A 17,847-nucleotide genomic window follows, 5' to 3' on the forward strand; every position below is an offset into this window, starting at 1 on the left:
AAAGAATGTATTTTTTCTTATATGGGTATTTGGTATCATAAGTTACAGAGAAAGGGAATGTACGTGTTTTTCCTCATCAGGTGATTAGTCTGAATTTTTAGTAGCTGACTGGTAGAATTAGGATCATATTTTTAAACTTTTTTAGCTTATTAAAGGAAATTTCATCATAAAAATGCCTTAGAACCCTTTGGGTAATATATCTTAAAGTCAAAAACAAAGTCTTAAAATCAAGACATGGCCTCATAATCATTTGTTTTGATTACTGTTTATTGAAATTTCTGAATTTATATGTAGAAAGATAGGGGCATGAGGCAGTTTTAATAGTAACTCACTATACTACTTTCACATTTGGGATTAGTGACGGTAGGAGCATCAGAGCTAAAAAATTTCAAATATTTTGCAAGCAACTCTCATTACAGAAAAAAGAAAAGCTTAGATTGACTAACGGGCTATTGGTTGCCTTAATAATTCCCTGGAACATGACTGTCATTAGTTGTAGTCATGCTGACAGTTGTTATCATTGTGCCTTTTACTACCATTTTTCCTTCCTTAGCCTTTGGATGTTTTGAAACAATTATCTCCAAATTATTTCCAAATTAATATACTATCATAGAAAATATCAAATATTTACTTTTCAGTTATTCTTTTAAAATTCTAGTTTAAAAAATTTATAGCTCTTCCTTCTTAAGCACGCTTTTTGTTCATACTTGGCTTAAAATGAACTTTACCAATACTTTTGTTTCCACTGACCACTTATAATAATAAAATGATTTATCTTTTAAAAAAATTCTTAACAGCAGCTCTGGTGTTTATTTGTATATTTCAGAATGGAAATTGGAGAACTGGAAGAGACAAGATGTCAATCAGGTATTCATTAAATTTAATCATGTTCAGATTTAATTTCGTCTATAAGAAGTTTAGACCAAAAAAGTCTGGAAAAAAAGTATATTAATAATGATAAAAGATTTTTCTAAAACATTTCAGTTACCAAGGGAAATCCTGTTAAATGAGAATATCTTAACCCCAAGTAATCTTCCTTTTGGCAAAATAAAAAAAGCAGCTGCAAATAAAAGTGAAAAGAGAAGATGCCCTCCCTCCAAATAACACTGGCTAATTAAAGAATTATTATGCAAATTAAAATTTGCATGCCTGTTAACATTTCTGTGATTTCTTGTCATGGTTGCCTTGCTTAGTTGCTTTAAGCACAGATCTAATAAAACCCCATTATGGGTTTCTCTCCTGTTAGTGTGTCAGTTACCACTTCTTTTTTATTAACACCCATTTTATCTTTAATTCTACCCAGAGTTTTTACAAATGCAATGGAGAAAAAGTGACAAGAGTATATAGATTACTCAGCTAGAAACCTTACATTATAGGAAGATGCGTGGCCAACCTAATCAAGTTAGACCAGTAATATTATCTGTAAATATGAAGCACAGATTTTTCTTGTTGAAGATATGCTGTGTAGACAGCCATCTTTACTATTTGTGGAAGGCATGGCATCGTTGGTATGTGGCCTCCAAAATGGTGGGAGTACCTTACTTCTCCAGGTCACCTCACAAGCTGACATTCCTTACTGTGGTGGATAAACCAAGGTCTAGGGTCTCATTTTCAGGCTTACGGTTATAGAAGCCTGTTCTTTCTCAGCATATTAAGAATGGTCTCTTCGCTCAGGATGGATGCTTATTATCCAAGTAAGTGACAATGTATAGAATCAGATAGCAGTCTATTACTTTGCAATAAAAATCACTGTCAAAGGGATAGGAATAAGTTGAAGTCCATAAAACAAGAACGTGTTTTTTATATAGACTGGATCATAATCAAAAACTAAATATAGATTCAGCTATTGCTCTCTGAATACTGCTTCAAATCTACATTAGATGAGAATTCTTTATTCACTCCTTCTGCCAACACTGTTGTGTGTCTGCAGTATGTTTAAACATCGTGCAAACATTAACATTAACTTTAAAATATTGAAACATTAACACATTAACATTAAACTTTGTATAAGGGATATAATGGTGAATAAAAGCTGACACACTCCCTACCCTAGGAAGCTTATAGTTTAGGAATAAGATAAATTTTACTTTTATTTGTATTTATCATACAAACAAATGTAAAATTATAGTCGTGATAAGTACAACAAAAGAGGCCTGTGAAGCCATCAGAGTATAAAGCAGATATATCTCATAGGCTGTGTGGTCAGCAAAGGCTTCCCCAGAAATTGAGACTTGAGCTGCGATTGAAGAATGAGTAGCAGTTGCCAGGCCAAGGCAGGAGGAAGGGAGCTTTTCAGGCAAAGGAGCAGCATGTGCCCAGAGCTCTGGTAGAGGGTACGTGGCATTTTAAAGGATCTTGAAGAAATGGGTGTACAGAGTAACAGGCCGTGCTTTGATGTGAGGCAGAATAAGGTAGACACTGGACCACACAGGGCCTCATGGGCCCTATGGAGTTAATCCTAAAGCTTGAGGAAGGCTTTGAAATGTTCAAAGCCTGGGGAGTGACATGATCTGATTTTCTGTGAAAGGATTCCTCTGGCTGCAGCATGGAGACTAGATCAGAGGAGGCCAACGGTGGATTCTGGGGGAAGGAGAGGAAGCGATTAGGTGGCCAATGGGGTTTTCAGTGTTCTATGAGATGGTAAAGAGAGTCTAGATGGTAAAAAGTAAGACTGAGAGCCTGGGACCAAACTCCAGTTTTAAATAGGGGCTAGAGAAGGTATCTGGAAAGAAGCCACAGTGAGACTGGAGGCACTCAGTGGAGGGATGTTAAGGCCCAGGAGGGGGTGGTCCGCACAGCACTGCCAAGAGGTCACGTAATTATAATCATCACAACAGCATTTGTAGCCACCGGTTAGTGCAGGACTATTATGCGCCAGGTACTTTATAAATTTAGTCTCATTTGATCCTGCCATAACTCTGTAAGGGAGAAACTTTTATTTCTTTTTTAACTGATAAGGAAACTGAAGCATTGGAGAGGTTAAATAACCTGCCCAAGGTCTCAGAGATCACAAGCAAGTGTTTGAAACTGAGCATTCTGACAGCCAAGTATTTTACTCCCTGAAAAATTGTATGGACTAATATAAAAGCAATCGATTAGTTGTAGAAAAATGGAGGTTATTCGCTCTTTAGGAAGAGCGGTCTACAGAATGATAAAGAGTCAAAACAAGTTAGAGTGGCCTGGGGAGTGATGGGGAGGTGAGGCCATGGAGACAGAAAGCATGAACAACTCTTCTGGGAAACTGGACTTGAAGGGAGCTCTCCAAAATGATATTTGAGGTCTTTTGTCCAAAGAGCCTCTTATCTGGTTCGTATCTTTTCTGGACTTCACTGGCTGGCAAACAAACCTTCTGATACATACTGTCTTTAATTTATATATATATATTTATATTTCTTTAGTTAAAATCTATTTTTGCTATTTATTTTCTAGTTAAAGCATCCTTCTCATAATACTCAAACACTGTTGCATAAAGTGGTCAAGTTTTTGGCATCTAGAATAAGTAACTTTTTATGTGTTTTACATTGGGGGCTCCTAGTGGTTTCTTGTCAAATTTAAGTTTTCATAAGTTCACATACCTCTAGCAAATGACATTTTTTAGAGATCAGTACCTACTATGTATTAAATAAATGTTTGAAGGTAATGGATTATAATGAATATCAAGGTTATTTTTCAAACTACAGTGATAGTAATTAGATTATTTACTTTCCTTGTTGATCTCTGTCAGCTTCTTAGATTTGAACTTCTTCTGTTTGTAGGCTGATGTTGCACCACTGATGGCTGCTCTTATTGGAGTTCCCTTCCCTCTTAATTCAGTGGTAAAGAATACAATTTTCTTATCAACTTTCAGAATTAAAAAAAATTATTGTACAGTAAAATTAACTTTTTGTGTGTTTCTGAATTATCTTTGATTACATTTAAAACTTTTTTCCTTTATATTTCTAAAGATGTAACACCTCATAATTATGTATGAAATACAACATGGAGCACAAGCCTAATAGCTTTTCTTAAAAATTTTTTATTTTCTAAAATGTAAATAGATTTATATCTTTGTATTTTAGTTACATGATGAAAATATATAAGTAATTTTTTATTGTAAGAAGCAGAAACTGAATCCATTTAAAGGAAATTTATTAAAAAGATATTGCTGGTTTGCTAAATCAAAGGGGTCCTCAAGGGCCAGACTGGGAAATGAACAGGAACCAAGAGTGCTCCAGAGACTCGGGAGAAAGAAGCTCACCGTGGTCCCATGGCAGGGCCAGTCTGCAAGGTCACTGACACTAGGGGAGAGTAGCATTACACCTGTTGTACTCTCTGTTCCTTGACTCTCAAGTGTCAAATTCCAGTGCTTACCATTTGAGTGGTCTGGCCTCAGTTATTTGTCTACCCTTCAGTGAGGGAAGGCTGGGGGGGCCTCATTAGAGACCTACTATGCTCTACCTGATATCTCAACATAGAATGGTAATGCTGTTAAAAATGGGAACTGGATGCTGAAAAGCTAAAAAACAAACAAAATCCATTCCCATCAGCCATTCTTTCTAGCCCTTCAAATCAAACTTAAAAAACATAATGTCATCTACCTCAGAACTCTGATATGACCCCTATAGTCATAAGTGTGTGTGTATGTCTGTCACTGAAACCAGCGTTTCACAAAACAATCCTTACCGTTACTATACATAGTAATATAGTCCTATTTTTCTTATTATTTCTTTTTTTTCTTTTTAAGTGAGCTGGCTGTGGCCCACCATAGTAATTTTGTGTGTGTGCAGAGCACCTTTAGTTCACTGCCTGCCACATAGTAATCTTTAAATAAATGTTAGGTTTTGTTGAACTTAATTCATCTCTTTTGCTTTATTTACTTTATTATATCTACTTTGTAAGAAAAAATAATAGAACATTTTTTAGTTATGGTTTTTAAAAAGATTTTTTGTTTAATTATTCCAAGAATTTGTCCATATGTCATCTCTATTGCTTCCTTTGTAAGTCTGTTTTGTTTTATAAGAATATTTTGAGCTTTGTTAGTACTAATATTAAATCAGTGTCTATTATTTACAGGGAACCCTTCCTGTGGATATACTTAACAGCACTGATCTCTTCAAAGCAGAGAGCATGTTTACAAATGCAGTACAGATTCTTGAACAGTTCAAGGTAAAACAAGACCACACACAAAAATGGACGCTACTACAATTTTAAAATTGCATATATTAAGTGAAAATATTTGATTTTGCATTTCAAGAAATGATTTTCTATAATTTATTATCTTTAAATCTTGTGTGTTTAACTAATGTCCTAAAGTTTCACATATCTGAGGTGCAGGTTCCATGAATCAGTTTAAGGGTGTAGAATTACCTTTGAGGAGTGTTCCTAATTGTTAGAGTACCACATATGCTCATAAAGACTACAAACCAAGTCTTTATCAATGAAATTTGCCTTGTAGAAGTAGGATTAGAGATTGCAACATTTCTTGTCATTCCATGTATATTATTATATGCATTAAGAGCTTAAAGAGGTGACCATTTAACTGAAACTTCCTGTTATTCTTTTTTGTTTTTGGCTGCGTTGGGTCTCCATTGCTGTGTGCGGGCTTTCTCCAGTTGCGGCGAGCAGGGGCTTTAGTAGTTGCAGCACATGGGCTCAGTAGTTGTGGCATGCTGGCCCTAGAACACGCGGGCTTCAGTAGTTGTGGCTCGCGGGCTCCGGAGCGCAGGCTCACTAGTTGTGGTGCACGAGCTTAGTTGCTCCGCAGCATGTGGGATCCTCCTGGACCAGGGGTCGAACCCGTGTCCCCTGTACTGGCAGGTAGACTCTCAACTACTGCGCCACCAGGGAAGTCCCTTTCTGTTATTCTTAATAACAGAATATGTTAATGCAGCTTGGCTTATTTTGTTTCCTAAGAATTAAAGAAGTATAGTTTAATTACATTACAATATGTTATTTTGCAGGCTTGATATGCTTAATTCTCAGCTTATTGTAATGGTACAATAATATTAACATTTTCTTTAGATATTTATGAAATAATATAGCAACACAAAATTCCATTTATTTCTGTCCCTGAAGAACTATTTCAATGGATGTTTATATTTCAAAATGAAATTAATTTTTTTTCTCATTTATAATATAAAGTATTTTCATACTTGGTTCCCAGGTGAAAATGGCTCTGAAAAAAGAAGCTACTTTACCATTTTTGTTCACACCATTTAAGTAAGTCTCTTATATTTTTTTATTAACTTGTAGGAAATAATTTTTCACTGAGTTTGAAAGCTTGACAGGATAGATTAGGTACTTAGAAACATTGTCTTTTTTGGGTACGTTAGTGCAGTCTTCTAAATGAAAGCCTCTTCTCTTGTTTTATAAATAATGAACCAGACGCTATATACCTTTGAATGGCTGGTAGAGGAGATATAGGGGTGCAGAGAGATATAGGAAACATAAAGGAGATAAATTCAACAGGGCTTGACTGGGAAGGTGTGGGGCTCTTGGTTTGGTTGATTGGGAAGATGCTTGTGCCATTATGGTTTATAGAAAGAAAGAAGAGCTAGTATGAAAGGTAAGGATGAATTTACTGAGTTCAACTTACATTTGAAGATACCAGTTAATTAGTTAAAAATAAGGACTTGAATTTCAAGATAGAGATGAGAATTGGTTATTAAGATTTTGGAGCCAACAGCATAAAGATGGTGGTGGAAAGTGTTAAACATGTAGGAGGCTCTGGGGAGAATATAAAAAGTGACAAGAAAAGGCCAATGAGACAATTCTGGGAAACACTGACAACTACTTGGGAAAAGAGGAGAGTTGATTTTGGTGGGCAGCAGATTTTGTCCCACATCCAGAAAGACGTACTTTCCTTGAATTGAGAATGGGCAGATTTGAGTCATAAATGTGGCTCTGCACCACCAACTCGGGCGGGTTTTCTCAGCCTCCTTGGACTTTGTTTGCAGTTAGTAGGGATTCACATTTAATTAGGAAGGATTTTGTTCTTGACCAAAATAAATAAAAACTGTTTGAAATATGGGTGGTAAGGATCTGATTGAATGACTTCATTGGAGTTATTTTTACTTATATAGCACTAGTGTAGTATTCATAAACTAGAAACTATTGCCCTCTGAATCATGTAATCACATCATTCTCTATGGCAGCCTGCCTTTGTGTGTGTGTGTGTGTGTGTGTGTGTGTGTGTGTGTGTGTGTGTGTGTGTATAGGAGGGCAAAAACAAAGCAAAATTAAGATTTTGCAAGTTATGACATTAACAAGTTATGTTAATTAATTATGACATTAACAAGGTAGTTATGAATTTGCAAGTTATGAAATTAATTATATTACATATGTCAAAGGTAGAATTATTTTTGAGGAGTGTCCCTAATTGTAGCATTATCACATATACTTATAAAGACTATAAGCCAAGTCTTTATCAATTAGAATTTGCCCTATATTATATCATTTAGCTATCATATGCATCTGTTTATTTGTAATGTAGTGGTATAGTCAGACAGTAACAAAATAAACAAATAAATGAACAAGAAATATATTATCAATTTTTGATATGAAGAAAATACACAGGACATTGAAAGTAACTGAGAGTTACTTTAGATCAGCTACTTGAGAAAGACTGATCAGGGAAATGCTCTTCTGGAAGGGGTTCAGGTGCACATTGCCCACCTTCCTCCACTTGGCCCGGGAGCTGACCATGAACTTCCCCTGCTTTCATGCTCAACACCTGCCTGCGGAGCCACTGCTAGCTTTGTGTCACCAGGGGGCCCAACAGGATGGTTGATTGTCACCCACTGGCTCACCCACCCTGCCTGCAAACTTGTCTGGCTGAAAATCATCATTCGTTGAAAGCCTGCAGTATGACGAGAAAAGCCTTGGATAAAACAAAGAATTGACTCGTGAGGAAATAGATAACTGAAGGAATAGAAAAGAGCTTTAAAATATTAAAATCCTCAGAAATATCTGAGAAACTGTTGTATCCATAAATAAAAAAGCAGCACAAACTTTACAAAATGAGAAAAAATATAGGATGCATTTTTTTAAAAATGCAAAATGCAACTAAAAACCTACAGAATGATAAATTGTACAAAAATGGTCCAAATGGGAGGCAAATCCTCCAAATTAGAACAGCAAGTAGAACTCAAAAGAAGTGAAATGAATTTTAAGTAATATATGCACGGAATGAGAAGCTGGAGGAAACACTGGAAGGTGTCGTTTCTTCACCCCCCATACACTGGAAACTTAGGGGAAAAGGAAACATTTTAAATTGTACAATAAAAGCAGGCTTCAAATCTGAAGAACCTAAGATGTGACATGATTTTGAGCAATTGTTGGGACTGTAAGAAAGATTTGAAGATTGGCATGTGGATCAAGACTTCAAAGAAATAGATGAGAAAATTTAATTATAGTATAAAACTTTGCTACTGAGTGAACAGCATTTAAGTAATCATAAATAATGTAAATATTGATTTTCAGCTTTTAGAGTCAAACCTTAGACAGAGCAAGGAAGACTTAATAATGATTACAGAATAGAATGCAAATGTTACCAACTTCGGCAATGTACAAGGCTACAGGTTGGAAGGCAGAAATATAAATGGAATAATAGTGGTGCTATTGTCCTCATAAAAAAGAATGTGGAGATGATTCCAGCTATAGTTGAGAGAATAAGGTAGAGGTTTGGGTATTAGATTATTAAAGTGACCAACGTAGCCACCAGGAGGTAAAAATAGTAATATAACCATATTGAGGTGGGAGGAGACAGCAGGAACAGAGTCAGCGGGGAGTCAACAGCAAGGGTCTCAGGTTATCAAGTCAAGAAATAGTAATGGGGCTTCCCTAGTGGTGCAGTAGTTAAGAATCCGCCCGCCAATGCCGGGGACACGGGTTCGAGCCCTGACCCAGGAAGATCCCACATGCCGCAGAGCAACTAAGCCCATGTGCCACAACTACTGAGCCAGCACTCTAGAGCCCGCGAGCCACATCTACTGAAGCCCTCGTGCCTAGAGCCCGTGCTCTGCAACAAGAGAAGCCACTGCAATGAGAAGCCCACGCACTGCAACGAAGAGTTGCTCCCACTCACCACAACTAGAGAAAGTCTGTGCACAGCAATGAAGACCCAATACAGCCAAAAATAAAAACAAATAAGTAAATAAATTTTTTAAAAAAGATATAGTAATAAAAGCATATTATTAAGAAAAATGAGGGTAACTACCAGAATAACAGACACGTGAAAGTTTTTATTTCTGGGTTGGGGAACTGAGAGCTGAGAAGGGTGGGGCAGGGACACATTGGTTGTCATTTTGCCCCTCTGTACTGTTTTTGATTTAAAAAAATTATATGTATATATTGCTTTGATAAAACATAATTTAAAAAGAAACAAAAAATAGGTAGTTCCCTGGTGGTCCAGTGGTTAGGACTTGGCACTTTCACTGACGTGGGCCTGGGCTCAATCTAAGATCCTGTAAGCCACACAGTGCGGCAAAAAAACCCAAAAAAACAAAAAAAAAACGGTATTCTAATCATTGGCATGAATCGAAATCATAAAAGTTATGGGCACAGATAAAAAAGAAATGTATTCTTCCATGTAAATTTGAGAATCATCAACTTGAATTACATAAAAAATTCTTTGGTTATTACACTGTATTTAGGAAGCAATTTGGAGAGAATTGATGTTTTTACACTATTGAACTTTATTTATTTATTTATAGCTTCTGTTATGTCCCTAAGTAAAATTTTATCTTTTCCCATCCAATATACATTTCTCATTATTTTATTCCTGGATATTTTATTTCTATTATGAGTAGTATCCTGTTTTCCCTGTTACATATGTTCAGTATACCAGGAAAAACAGTTATCATCATTTATCATCTGAGTACAATGGGCTCTTTATTTTTCTCTAATCCAATGAGTTTTTTTCATTTCTACACCATCTCTTTCCTTCCAGTCACCTTTATATATACACCTAATATTAGCATTGTCCACTTAGAAACTATATCAAGTAATTATTGGAACATAAACATCATAAAAGATGAAAGAATGCTGTGGTCACACATCCTTTTTGTAAAACAGCTCAGGTTCTTGTTACAAATAATTGTTCAATGAAGTCCTTCCTTCTTGAATAAGTACCATATTTCCTTTTTCTTGTTAGAAATATATTGTTCACTCATCAGTTCTTAAATGTAAGAAAACTTATCTAGGATATTGACAGCTATCTAGGATATTCAGTCTTGAGATTTTACTTGTGTGATTAATTTCACCAGCATCGCTAGATTTAGGTTTAATAATATCTCTCTACCATTCTTCCATTGTCTTATTTAGTCTTTCCTAGCATGAATAATTGGTGAATAATGTAATAGTTCCTAGGGTGATGAAATAGCAAATGTGTCAAGATAGAGGAAGAACAAGATTGCTAAGATCCTGTAACATATCTTAGACTTGTAAAAGGGTCCAATGGATCCCTATGGTAATCGCATATCCTATTTTATCCTATTATTTAAAAAATAAGTAAATTTTACCTTTGATATTTTAAAGACCTCTAAGAAAGAATAAAAATCATGACATATTCATTATGACAAATAGAACTGCTTAAAAAACCCTCAAAACTAAAATTGGGTCTAATGGACCCTGAGTCTATGCCAAGGAATGACCAGCAGGTGGAGCTACATGACTAGAAAAAGTATAGTTTGTCTACATTGAAAGTACCTTAAAAAGGAGGAAAAAACACTTTCTATTTGAAAAGTGTGTATAGAGACTAAAGTAAGATAAGAAAAACATTAAAAGAAAAAAATTCCATGAAATGAGAAAAGAACAAGAGAAGACTCTTAAGAGATATTTTAGAAAAAAATGAAAATGGGAAGGAGATATTGTACCTTGCCAATAGAAGCCAAAACATCTGTTATATTTTATTTAAAAATCACTATTTAAATTCAGGGAACTGAAATAAATTTTAACAGAATATTTTAATATTAATATTTTCTACTAAAATGACAAAAGATACTTTGATTCTTTTTAATATATTTATTTCTTTTAGTCTGATATGGATTAAAATTCCTCCCTTGGACCAAATTTTAAATATTTGTTTTAATGTGAATCTTTCTACCACTTCATCCATCTGATTTACTAATTATTTACTAAAAGTGTAATTTTCTGCCTCAAACCCGAAATTCTTCTTTTAAAAAAGTAACTTTGGGGACTTCCCTGGTAGCACAGTAGTTAAGAATCCTCCTGCCAATGCAGGGGACACAGGTTTGAGCCCTGGTTCTGGAAGATCCTACATGCCACAACTACTGAGCCTGCACTCCAGAGCATGCGAGCCATAACTATGGAAGCCCGCGCACCTAGAGCCCATGCTCTGCAGCAAGAGAAGCCACCACAATGAGAAGCCCGCGCACCGTAATGAAGAGTAGCCCCTGCTCGCCGCAACTAGAGAAAGCCTGCGTGCATCAACAAAGACCTGACACAGCCAAAAATAAATAAATAAATATTTTTTTAAAAAGTAACTTTTATACATCACATACCTATATTGGAAAATATTCATTTACTTTATTATGACATGAAAGATAAGATTCTATGTCATTGGTCAGTCTAAAGGAGTACAAATTATTCTATAAATACTTTTTTTTCCTGCTTTCTCTTTGTCTTCTTGATATAGTTTTTCCTTTAAATAGATATTCTAAAAAGGAATGGAGTAGGTATCATTAGGTATCTCTAAAATATCATTTGTAAATGCAAATGATAAAAATCTGAGTAAAGAATATATAATACTTCTAAGGGTAGCATTTTAAGGAGGTTTCACCCTCCAAACACTAGTTCACCCTGAAAAAATGCTGAAAGTCTTGATAATTCTAAAACATGGTTTAGTTTCTTCTACAGTGTTCATATAACTATGGAAAAAAAGATGAAACAATAGCAATCACAGCAAAGAAATGTGCACAATTAATATTTATTTCTCTTTTGCTTTTTAGTTAAGCTTAACATGTTGATAATAGATTCTTTTAAAACTTGATGTTTTCAATATAAAAGATTTTGTCAATAGAGGAAAAATTTTCATACAAATTACTGTGTAGAAATGTTGCATTGCTATTATCATAAATATTACTTCTGCCAAATTCTCTCTCTTCTCCCTCTTTGTGATTCCAATTATGTGTGTATATATATATGTGTGTGTGTGTGTATATATACAGGAGAAATATATATATATATATATATATATATATATATATATATATATATGTTCCTGTTAACAATGGTGTGTATGGTTGATTTTTTAAATGGTCTTTTCTGTATTTTCTTTCTGCTCTTCAAGATTGAGGCAAGATATTTTCTATTGACCTATCTTCTGATATACCAAATCTCTCTTCTGCTTTGTCTAGTTTGTGGCTATCAGTTATCACTTGTTTTACAGTTCTAGGACTTTTATTTCAATTTATGTAAAAAGTAGATTCCAGATACGTGGTGCAATTTTCTGTCTTATTCTCCATTATTGAATATATTAACCACAATTATTTTAAAGTCTGTACTTGATAACACCAATAAACGTATTGTTTGTGAGTTTGTTACTGTTGTCCTTTGTCAGTTGGTCCTGTTGTTGAGTCTGGTAGTTTTTAAATGAACCCTTATCATTGTACATTAAAAGTTTTAGAAGCTCTGGATTATCTCATTCTCTGGAGAGGTTTTACCTTAACCTCTGACAGGCGCAGAGCAGTAGCTGACTCAAAGCTGTGTTGCAGTTTGTTCCTTTGTCTCTTCTTCCCACTGGTTTGTGTCTGCTCTTAGAGTGGAGCCACCCATGGATCTCAGCTGAAGCTTGTTGTGTTAGCTAGAGCCCTTCCTCTTAGGTGCCTCCTAAACATCAGATTTTCTCTCTCATATATCTTGAGATTACTGTCCTACTTTTCAGGTGCCTTCTCCCCAACTTCTTGTCCTCTTGTCCTAAACAGCTGAAGAATTCAGCTGAGTGTAAAGTTCACCTTCCCTCTTACCAGCACTTGGCTTCTGTTTCTTTATCTGAGTTCTCCATATATAAATTCTTGCTTATAAAAATTCCTTCTCTCATTTTTCTTAAGACTTCACTTCAGAATCTGTATTAAATTAGTTTAAGTAATTCCAGATAACCTTCTTTTCATGTCTTTTTTTTAAAAATCCAGAATGAAAATTGTATATTGTTCTCTTATTTTTATTCTCTTTTGGGTCCTCAAGCTCCGGCTTCATGGGATGCTGCAAACCTTAATTTTTATCTCTACAGTCTGATAAGATTGCCAAAGGCTTTGTTGGATTCTCTACATCCTGGCAGCAGCCATCTGCCCAAATTCTCAGCCTTTTTCCTTGTGTACGGATGCCCTAAGGGTTACACTTTTCTGTGTGATTTCTTTCTAGGGTCCAAACCCTTCAATTCTTGATGGTCTTAAGACCATCAAGGGTCTGCTAGCTCTCCAGTACCTTCAAATTTATTTTTAATTTTGTTTTATCAGGCTTTCTGGTTGTTCCTGGTGGGAGCATTGGTATGCCAAAGCTTCTCCATCATAGCCAGAAACTATGGTTAAATTTTAATGTTTTAATTATTTTAAAAATCTGGTTAGTAAAATGTGAATGAAAAAGTAATACATCTTGGGGCTTCCCTGGTGGTGTAGTGGTTAAGAATCCGCCTGCCAATGCAGGGGACACGGGTTCAGTCCCTGGTCCAGGAAGATCCCACATGCCACGGAGCACCTAAGCCTGTGTGCCGCAATTACTGAGCCCGTGTGCTGCAGCTACTGAAGCCTGCACACCGAGAGCCTGTGCTCCTCACCAAGAGACGCCACTGCAATGAGAAGCCTGCGCACCACAGCGAAGAGTAGCCCCCGCTTGCCACAACTAGAGAAAGACAGCGCGCAGCGACGAAGACCCAACACAGCCAAAAATAAATAAAACAAAATAAATGAATTAAGAAAAACAAAAGTAATACATCTTCACAATAAAAGTCACACAGATGATAATAAAAAGTTCCCGTGCCTGGTGTGTTCCAGTCTTTACAGTCTTTGTTCCTGGAGGTGTAGCTGCAGTTTCTTATGTATCTGTCTATATATATATCATGTGTACCTATGTATGTGTATGTATATATCCCTTTGGCTACATATTTTTGATTTTAATTATGAAATTATTCAAACACACTGAAAAGAATGAAGACTATAACAAAAATCCTTGTACCTACAATCCAGGTTTTAAAAATGTTAACATTTTACCATATTTCTTTAGATCCTCTTTTTTTCTTAAGAAGTAAAGTGGTGTAATATAATTGAATCCCTATTTTTAAAATCTACCAATTTTTTTTTCTACAATTCTCTTTTTTTCCCTTCAGTATGATTTTCAAGATTTACCAGCATTGGCACGTGCAGCTCCCCGTTATTCATTTTAATTTGTATACATTACTCCTTTGATTACTCCCTTGCCAACCCCCCTTCTTTGGTTGTTATTTGTTTTGTCTTTTTTACATGGATGTTAAAATATTGTACCTTATATTCTGGACTTTTTATTTTTCACAAAACTTCTTTATGTTTAAAATATGTGATACTAAGATGTATTTTGCAGTCATTCTCAACTTATGGAAAACTAAAAAAATTGCATGGGGAACACGTTTATAAGAGTCTTTAATGTCATAATGCAACAGTGAGGTTTGTATAGAACATTTTAATGAATTCCAGACACATTCTGAACCTTTGGTATGTCCCTAAATTTATAGAGTCCATTTAGAAAAATATAAATTAGACTGACCATGGTTTCTAATACTCCATATATAATGTAATATTTCATATAAAATATGTATATAATGTAATGTAACAAGTATTTCTCTTTAAAAATGTTTCTTATTTTTTTTTAAGACTTCACTTGAGAACATAAATTAGCTTAAGTAATTTATTTCCAGACAAGCTTTTTTTCCCTTTTTTTATTTAGTTTAGCAAATTGTTAGGTGCTTTAAGAATAGCAAGGTACATTCTTTTATTTTTCTTCCTTTTTTAGGTCTGCAATATTTTGATAGCATTTTCTTAAACATCTTTATTGGAGTATAATTGCTTTACAATGGTGTGTCAGTTTCTGCTTTATAACAAAGTGAATGAGTTATACATACACATATATCCCCATATCTCTTCCCTCTTGCATCTCCCTCTTTCCCACCCTCCCTATCCCACCATTCTACCTGGTCACAAAGCAGCGAGCTGATCTCCCTGTGCTATGCAACTGCTTTCCACTAGCTATCTATTTTACATTTGGTAGTGTATACCATATATACATTACCACTCTCTCACTTTGTCCCAGCTTACCCTTCCCCCTCCCCGTGTCCTCAAGTCCATTCTCTATTAGATCTATGTCTTTGTTCCCATCTTTCCCCTAGGTTCTTCATGACCTTTTTTTTTTTTCTTTTTTTGGATTCCATATATATGTCTTAGCATACGGTATTTGTTTTTCTCTTTCTGACTTACTTCATTCTGTAAGACAGCCTCTAGGTCCATCCACCTCACTACAAATAACTCAATTTCGTTTCTTTTTATGGCTGAGTAATATTCCATTGTATATATGTGCCACATCTTCTTTATCCATTCATCTGTCCATGGACACGTAGGTTGCTTCCATGTCCTGGCTACTGTAAATAGAGCTGCAATGAACATTGTGGTACATGACTCTTTTTGAATTATGGTTTTCTCAGGGTATATGCCCAGTAGTGGGATTGCTGGGTCGTATGGTAGTTCTATGTTTAGTTTTTTAAAGAACTGGCATACTCTTCTCCATAGGGGCTGTATCAATTTACATTCCCACCAACAGTGCAAGAGGGTGCCCTTTTCTCCACACTCTCTCCAGCATTTATTGTTTGTAGATTTTTTGATGATGGCCATTCTGACTGGTGTGAGATGATATCTCATTGTAGTTTTGATTTGCATTTCTCTAATGATTAATGATGTTGAGCATTCTTTCATGTGTTTCTTGGCAATCTGTATATCTTCTTCAGAGAAATGTCGCTTAGGTCATCTGCCCAATTTTGGATTAGGTTTTTTTTTTTTTTTTTTTTTTTTGCAGTATGTGGGCCTCTCAGTGTTGTTGTCTCTCCTGTTGCGGAGCACAGGCTCCGGACACGCAGGCTCAGCGGCCATGGCTCACGGGCCCAGCCGCTCTGCGGCATGTGGGATCTTCCCGGACCAGGGCACAAACCCGTGTCCCCTGCATCGGCAGGCGGACTCTCAACTACTGCGCCACCAGGAAGCCCAGGTTGTTTGTTTTTTTAATATTAAGCTGCATGAGCTGCTTGTAAATTTTGGAGATTAATCCTTTGTCAGTTGCTTCATTTGCAAATATTTTCTCCCATTCTGAAGGTTGTCTTTTTGTCTCGTTTATGGTTTCCTTAGCTGTGCAAAAGCGTTGAAGTTTCATTAGGTCCCATTTGTTTATTTTTGTTTTCATTTCTCTAGGAGGTGGGTCAAAAAGGATCTTGCTCTGATTTATGTCATGGAGTGTTCTGCCTATGTTTTCCTCTAAGAGTTTAATAGTGTCTGGACTTACATTTAGGTCTTTAATCTATTTTGAGTTTATTTTTGTGTGTGGTGTTAGGAAGTGTTCTAACTTCATTCTTTTACATGTAACTGTACAGTTTTCCCAGCACCACTTATTGAAGAGGCTGTCTTTTCTCCACTGTATATTCTTGCCTCCTTTATCAAAGATAAGGTGACCATATGTGCATGGGTTTATCTCTGGGCTTTCTATCCTGTTCCATTAATCTATATTTCTGTTTTTGTGCCAGTACCATACTGTCTGGATTACTGTAGCTTTGTAGTATAGTCTGAAGTCAGGGAGCCTGATTCCTCCAGCTCTGTTTTTCTTTCTCAAGATTGCTTTGGCTATTCGGGGTCTTTTGTGTTTCCATACAAATTGTGAATTTTTTTGTTCTAGTTCTGTGAAAAATGCCACTGGTAGTCTGATAGGGATTGCATTGAATCTGTAGATTGCTTTGGGTATTAGAGTCATTTTCACAATGTTGATTCTTCCCATCCAAGAACATGGTATATCTCTCCATCTATTTCTATCATCTTTAATTTCTTTCATCAGTGTCTTATAGTTTTCTGCATACAGCTCTTTTGTCTCCTTAAGTAGGTTTATTCCTAGATATTTTATTCTTTTTGCTGCAGTGGTAAATGGGAGTGTTTCCTTAATTTCTCTTTCAGATATTTTGTCATTAGTGTATAGGAATGCCAGAGATTTCTGTGCATTAATTTTGTATCCTGCTACTTTACCAAATTCATTGATTAGCTCTAGTAGTTTTCCAGTGGCATTTTTAGGACTCTCTATGTATAGTATCATGTCATCTGCAAGCAGAGACAGTTTTACTTCTCCTTTTCCAATTTGTATTCCTTTAATTTCTTTTTCTTCTCTGATTGATGTGGCTAGGACTTCCAAAACTATGTTGAATAATAGTTGGCAGCCTGGTCTTGTTCCTGATCTTAGACAAAATGGTTTCAGTTTTTCACCATTGAGGATGATGTTGGCTGTGGGTTTGTCATATATGGCCTTTATTATGTTGAGGTAAGTTCTCTCTATGCTTACTTTCTGGAGGGTTTTTATCATAAATGGGTGTTGAATTTTGTCGAAAGCTTTCTCTGCATCTAGTGAGATAATCATTTGGGTTTTCTCCTTCAATTTGTTAACATGGTGTATCACATTGATTGATTTGCGTACATTGAAGAATCCTTGCATTCCTGGATAAACCCCACTTGATCATGGTGTGTGATCCTTTTAGTGTGCTGTTGGATTCTGTTTGCTAGTATTTTGTTGAGGATTTTTGCATCTATGTTCATCAGTGATATTGGCCTGTAGTTTTCTTTCTTTGTGACATCTTTTTCT

The 17,847-nt window shown here is 35.7% G+C and overlaps 1 protein-coding gene across 3 annotated transcripts in view; it reads left to right on the forward strand.

The window, feature by feature from the left end:
- Positions 1-17,847, forward strand: part of PIGN (phosphatidylinositol glycan anchor biosynthesis class N) — a 110,817-nt gene that overhangs the window by 23,333 nt on the left and 69,637 nt on the right. For all 3 annotated transcript variants that reach the window (XM_079943244.1, XM_079943246.1, XM_079943245.1), the window contains 4 exons: positions 827-867; positions 3,756-3,815; positions 5,053-5,145; positions 6,143-6,198. In XM_079943244.1, the coding sequence (XP_079799370.1) occupies positions 827-867; positions 3,756-3,815; positions 5,053-5,145; positions 6,143-6,198 (250 nt within the window). The remainder of the gene's footprint in view (positions 1-826; positions 868-3,755; positions 3,816-5,052; positions 5,146-6,142; positions 6,199-17,847) is intronic.

The sequence above is a fragment of the Stenella coeruleoalba genome (assembly GCF_951394435.1).
Source record: "Stenella coeruleoalba genome assembly, chromosome: 14".
NCBI lineage: Eukaryota > Metazoa > Chordata > Mammalia > Artiodactyla > Delphinidae > Stenella > Stenella coeruleoalba.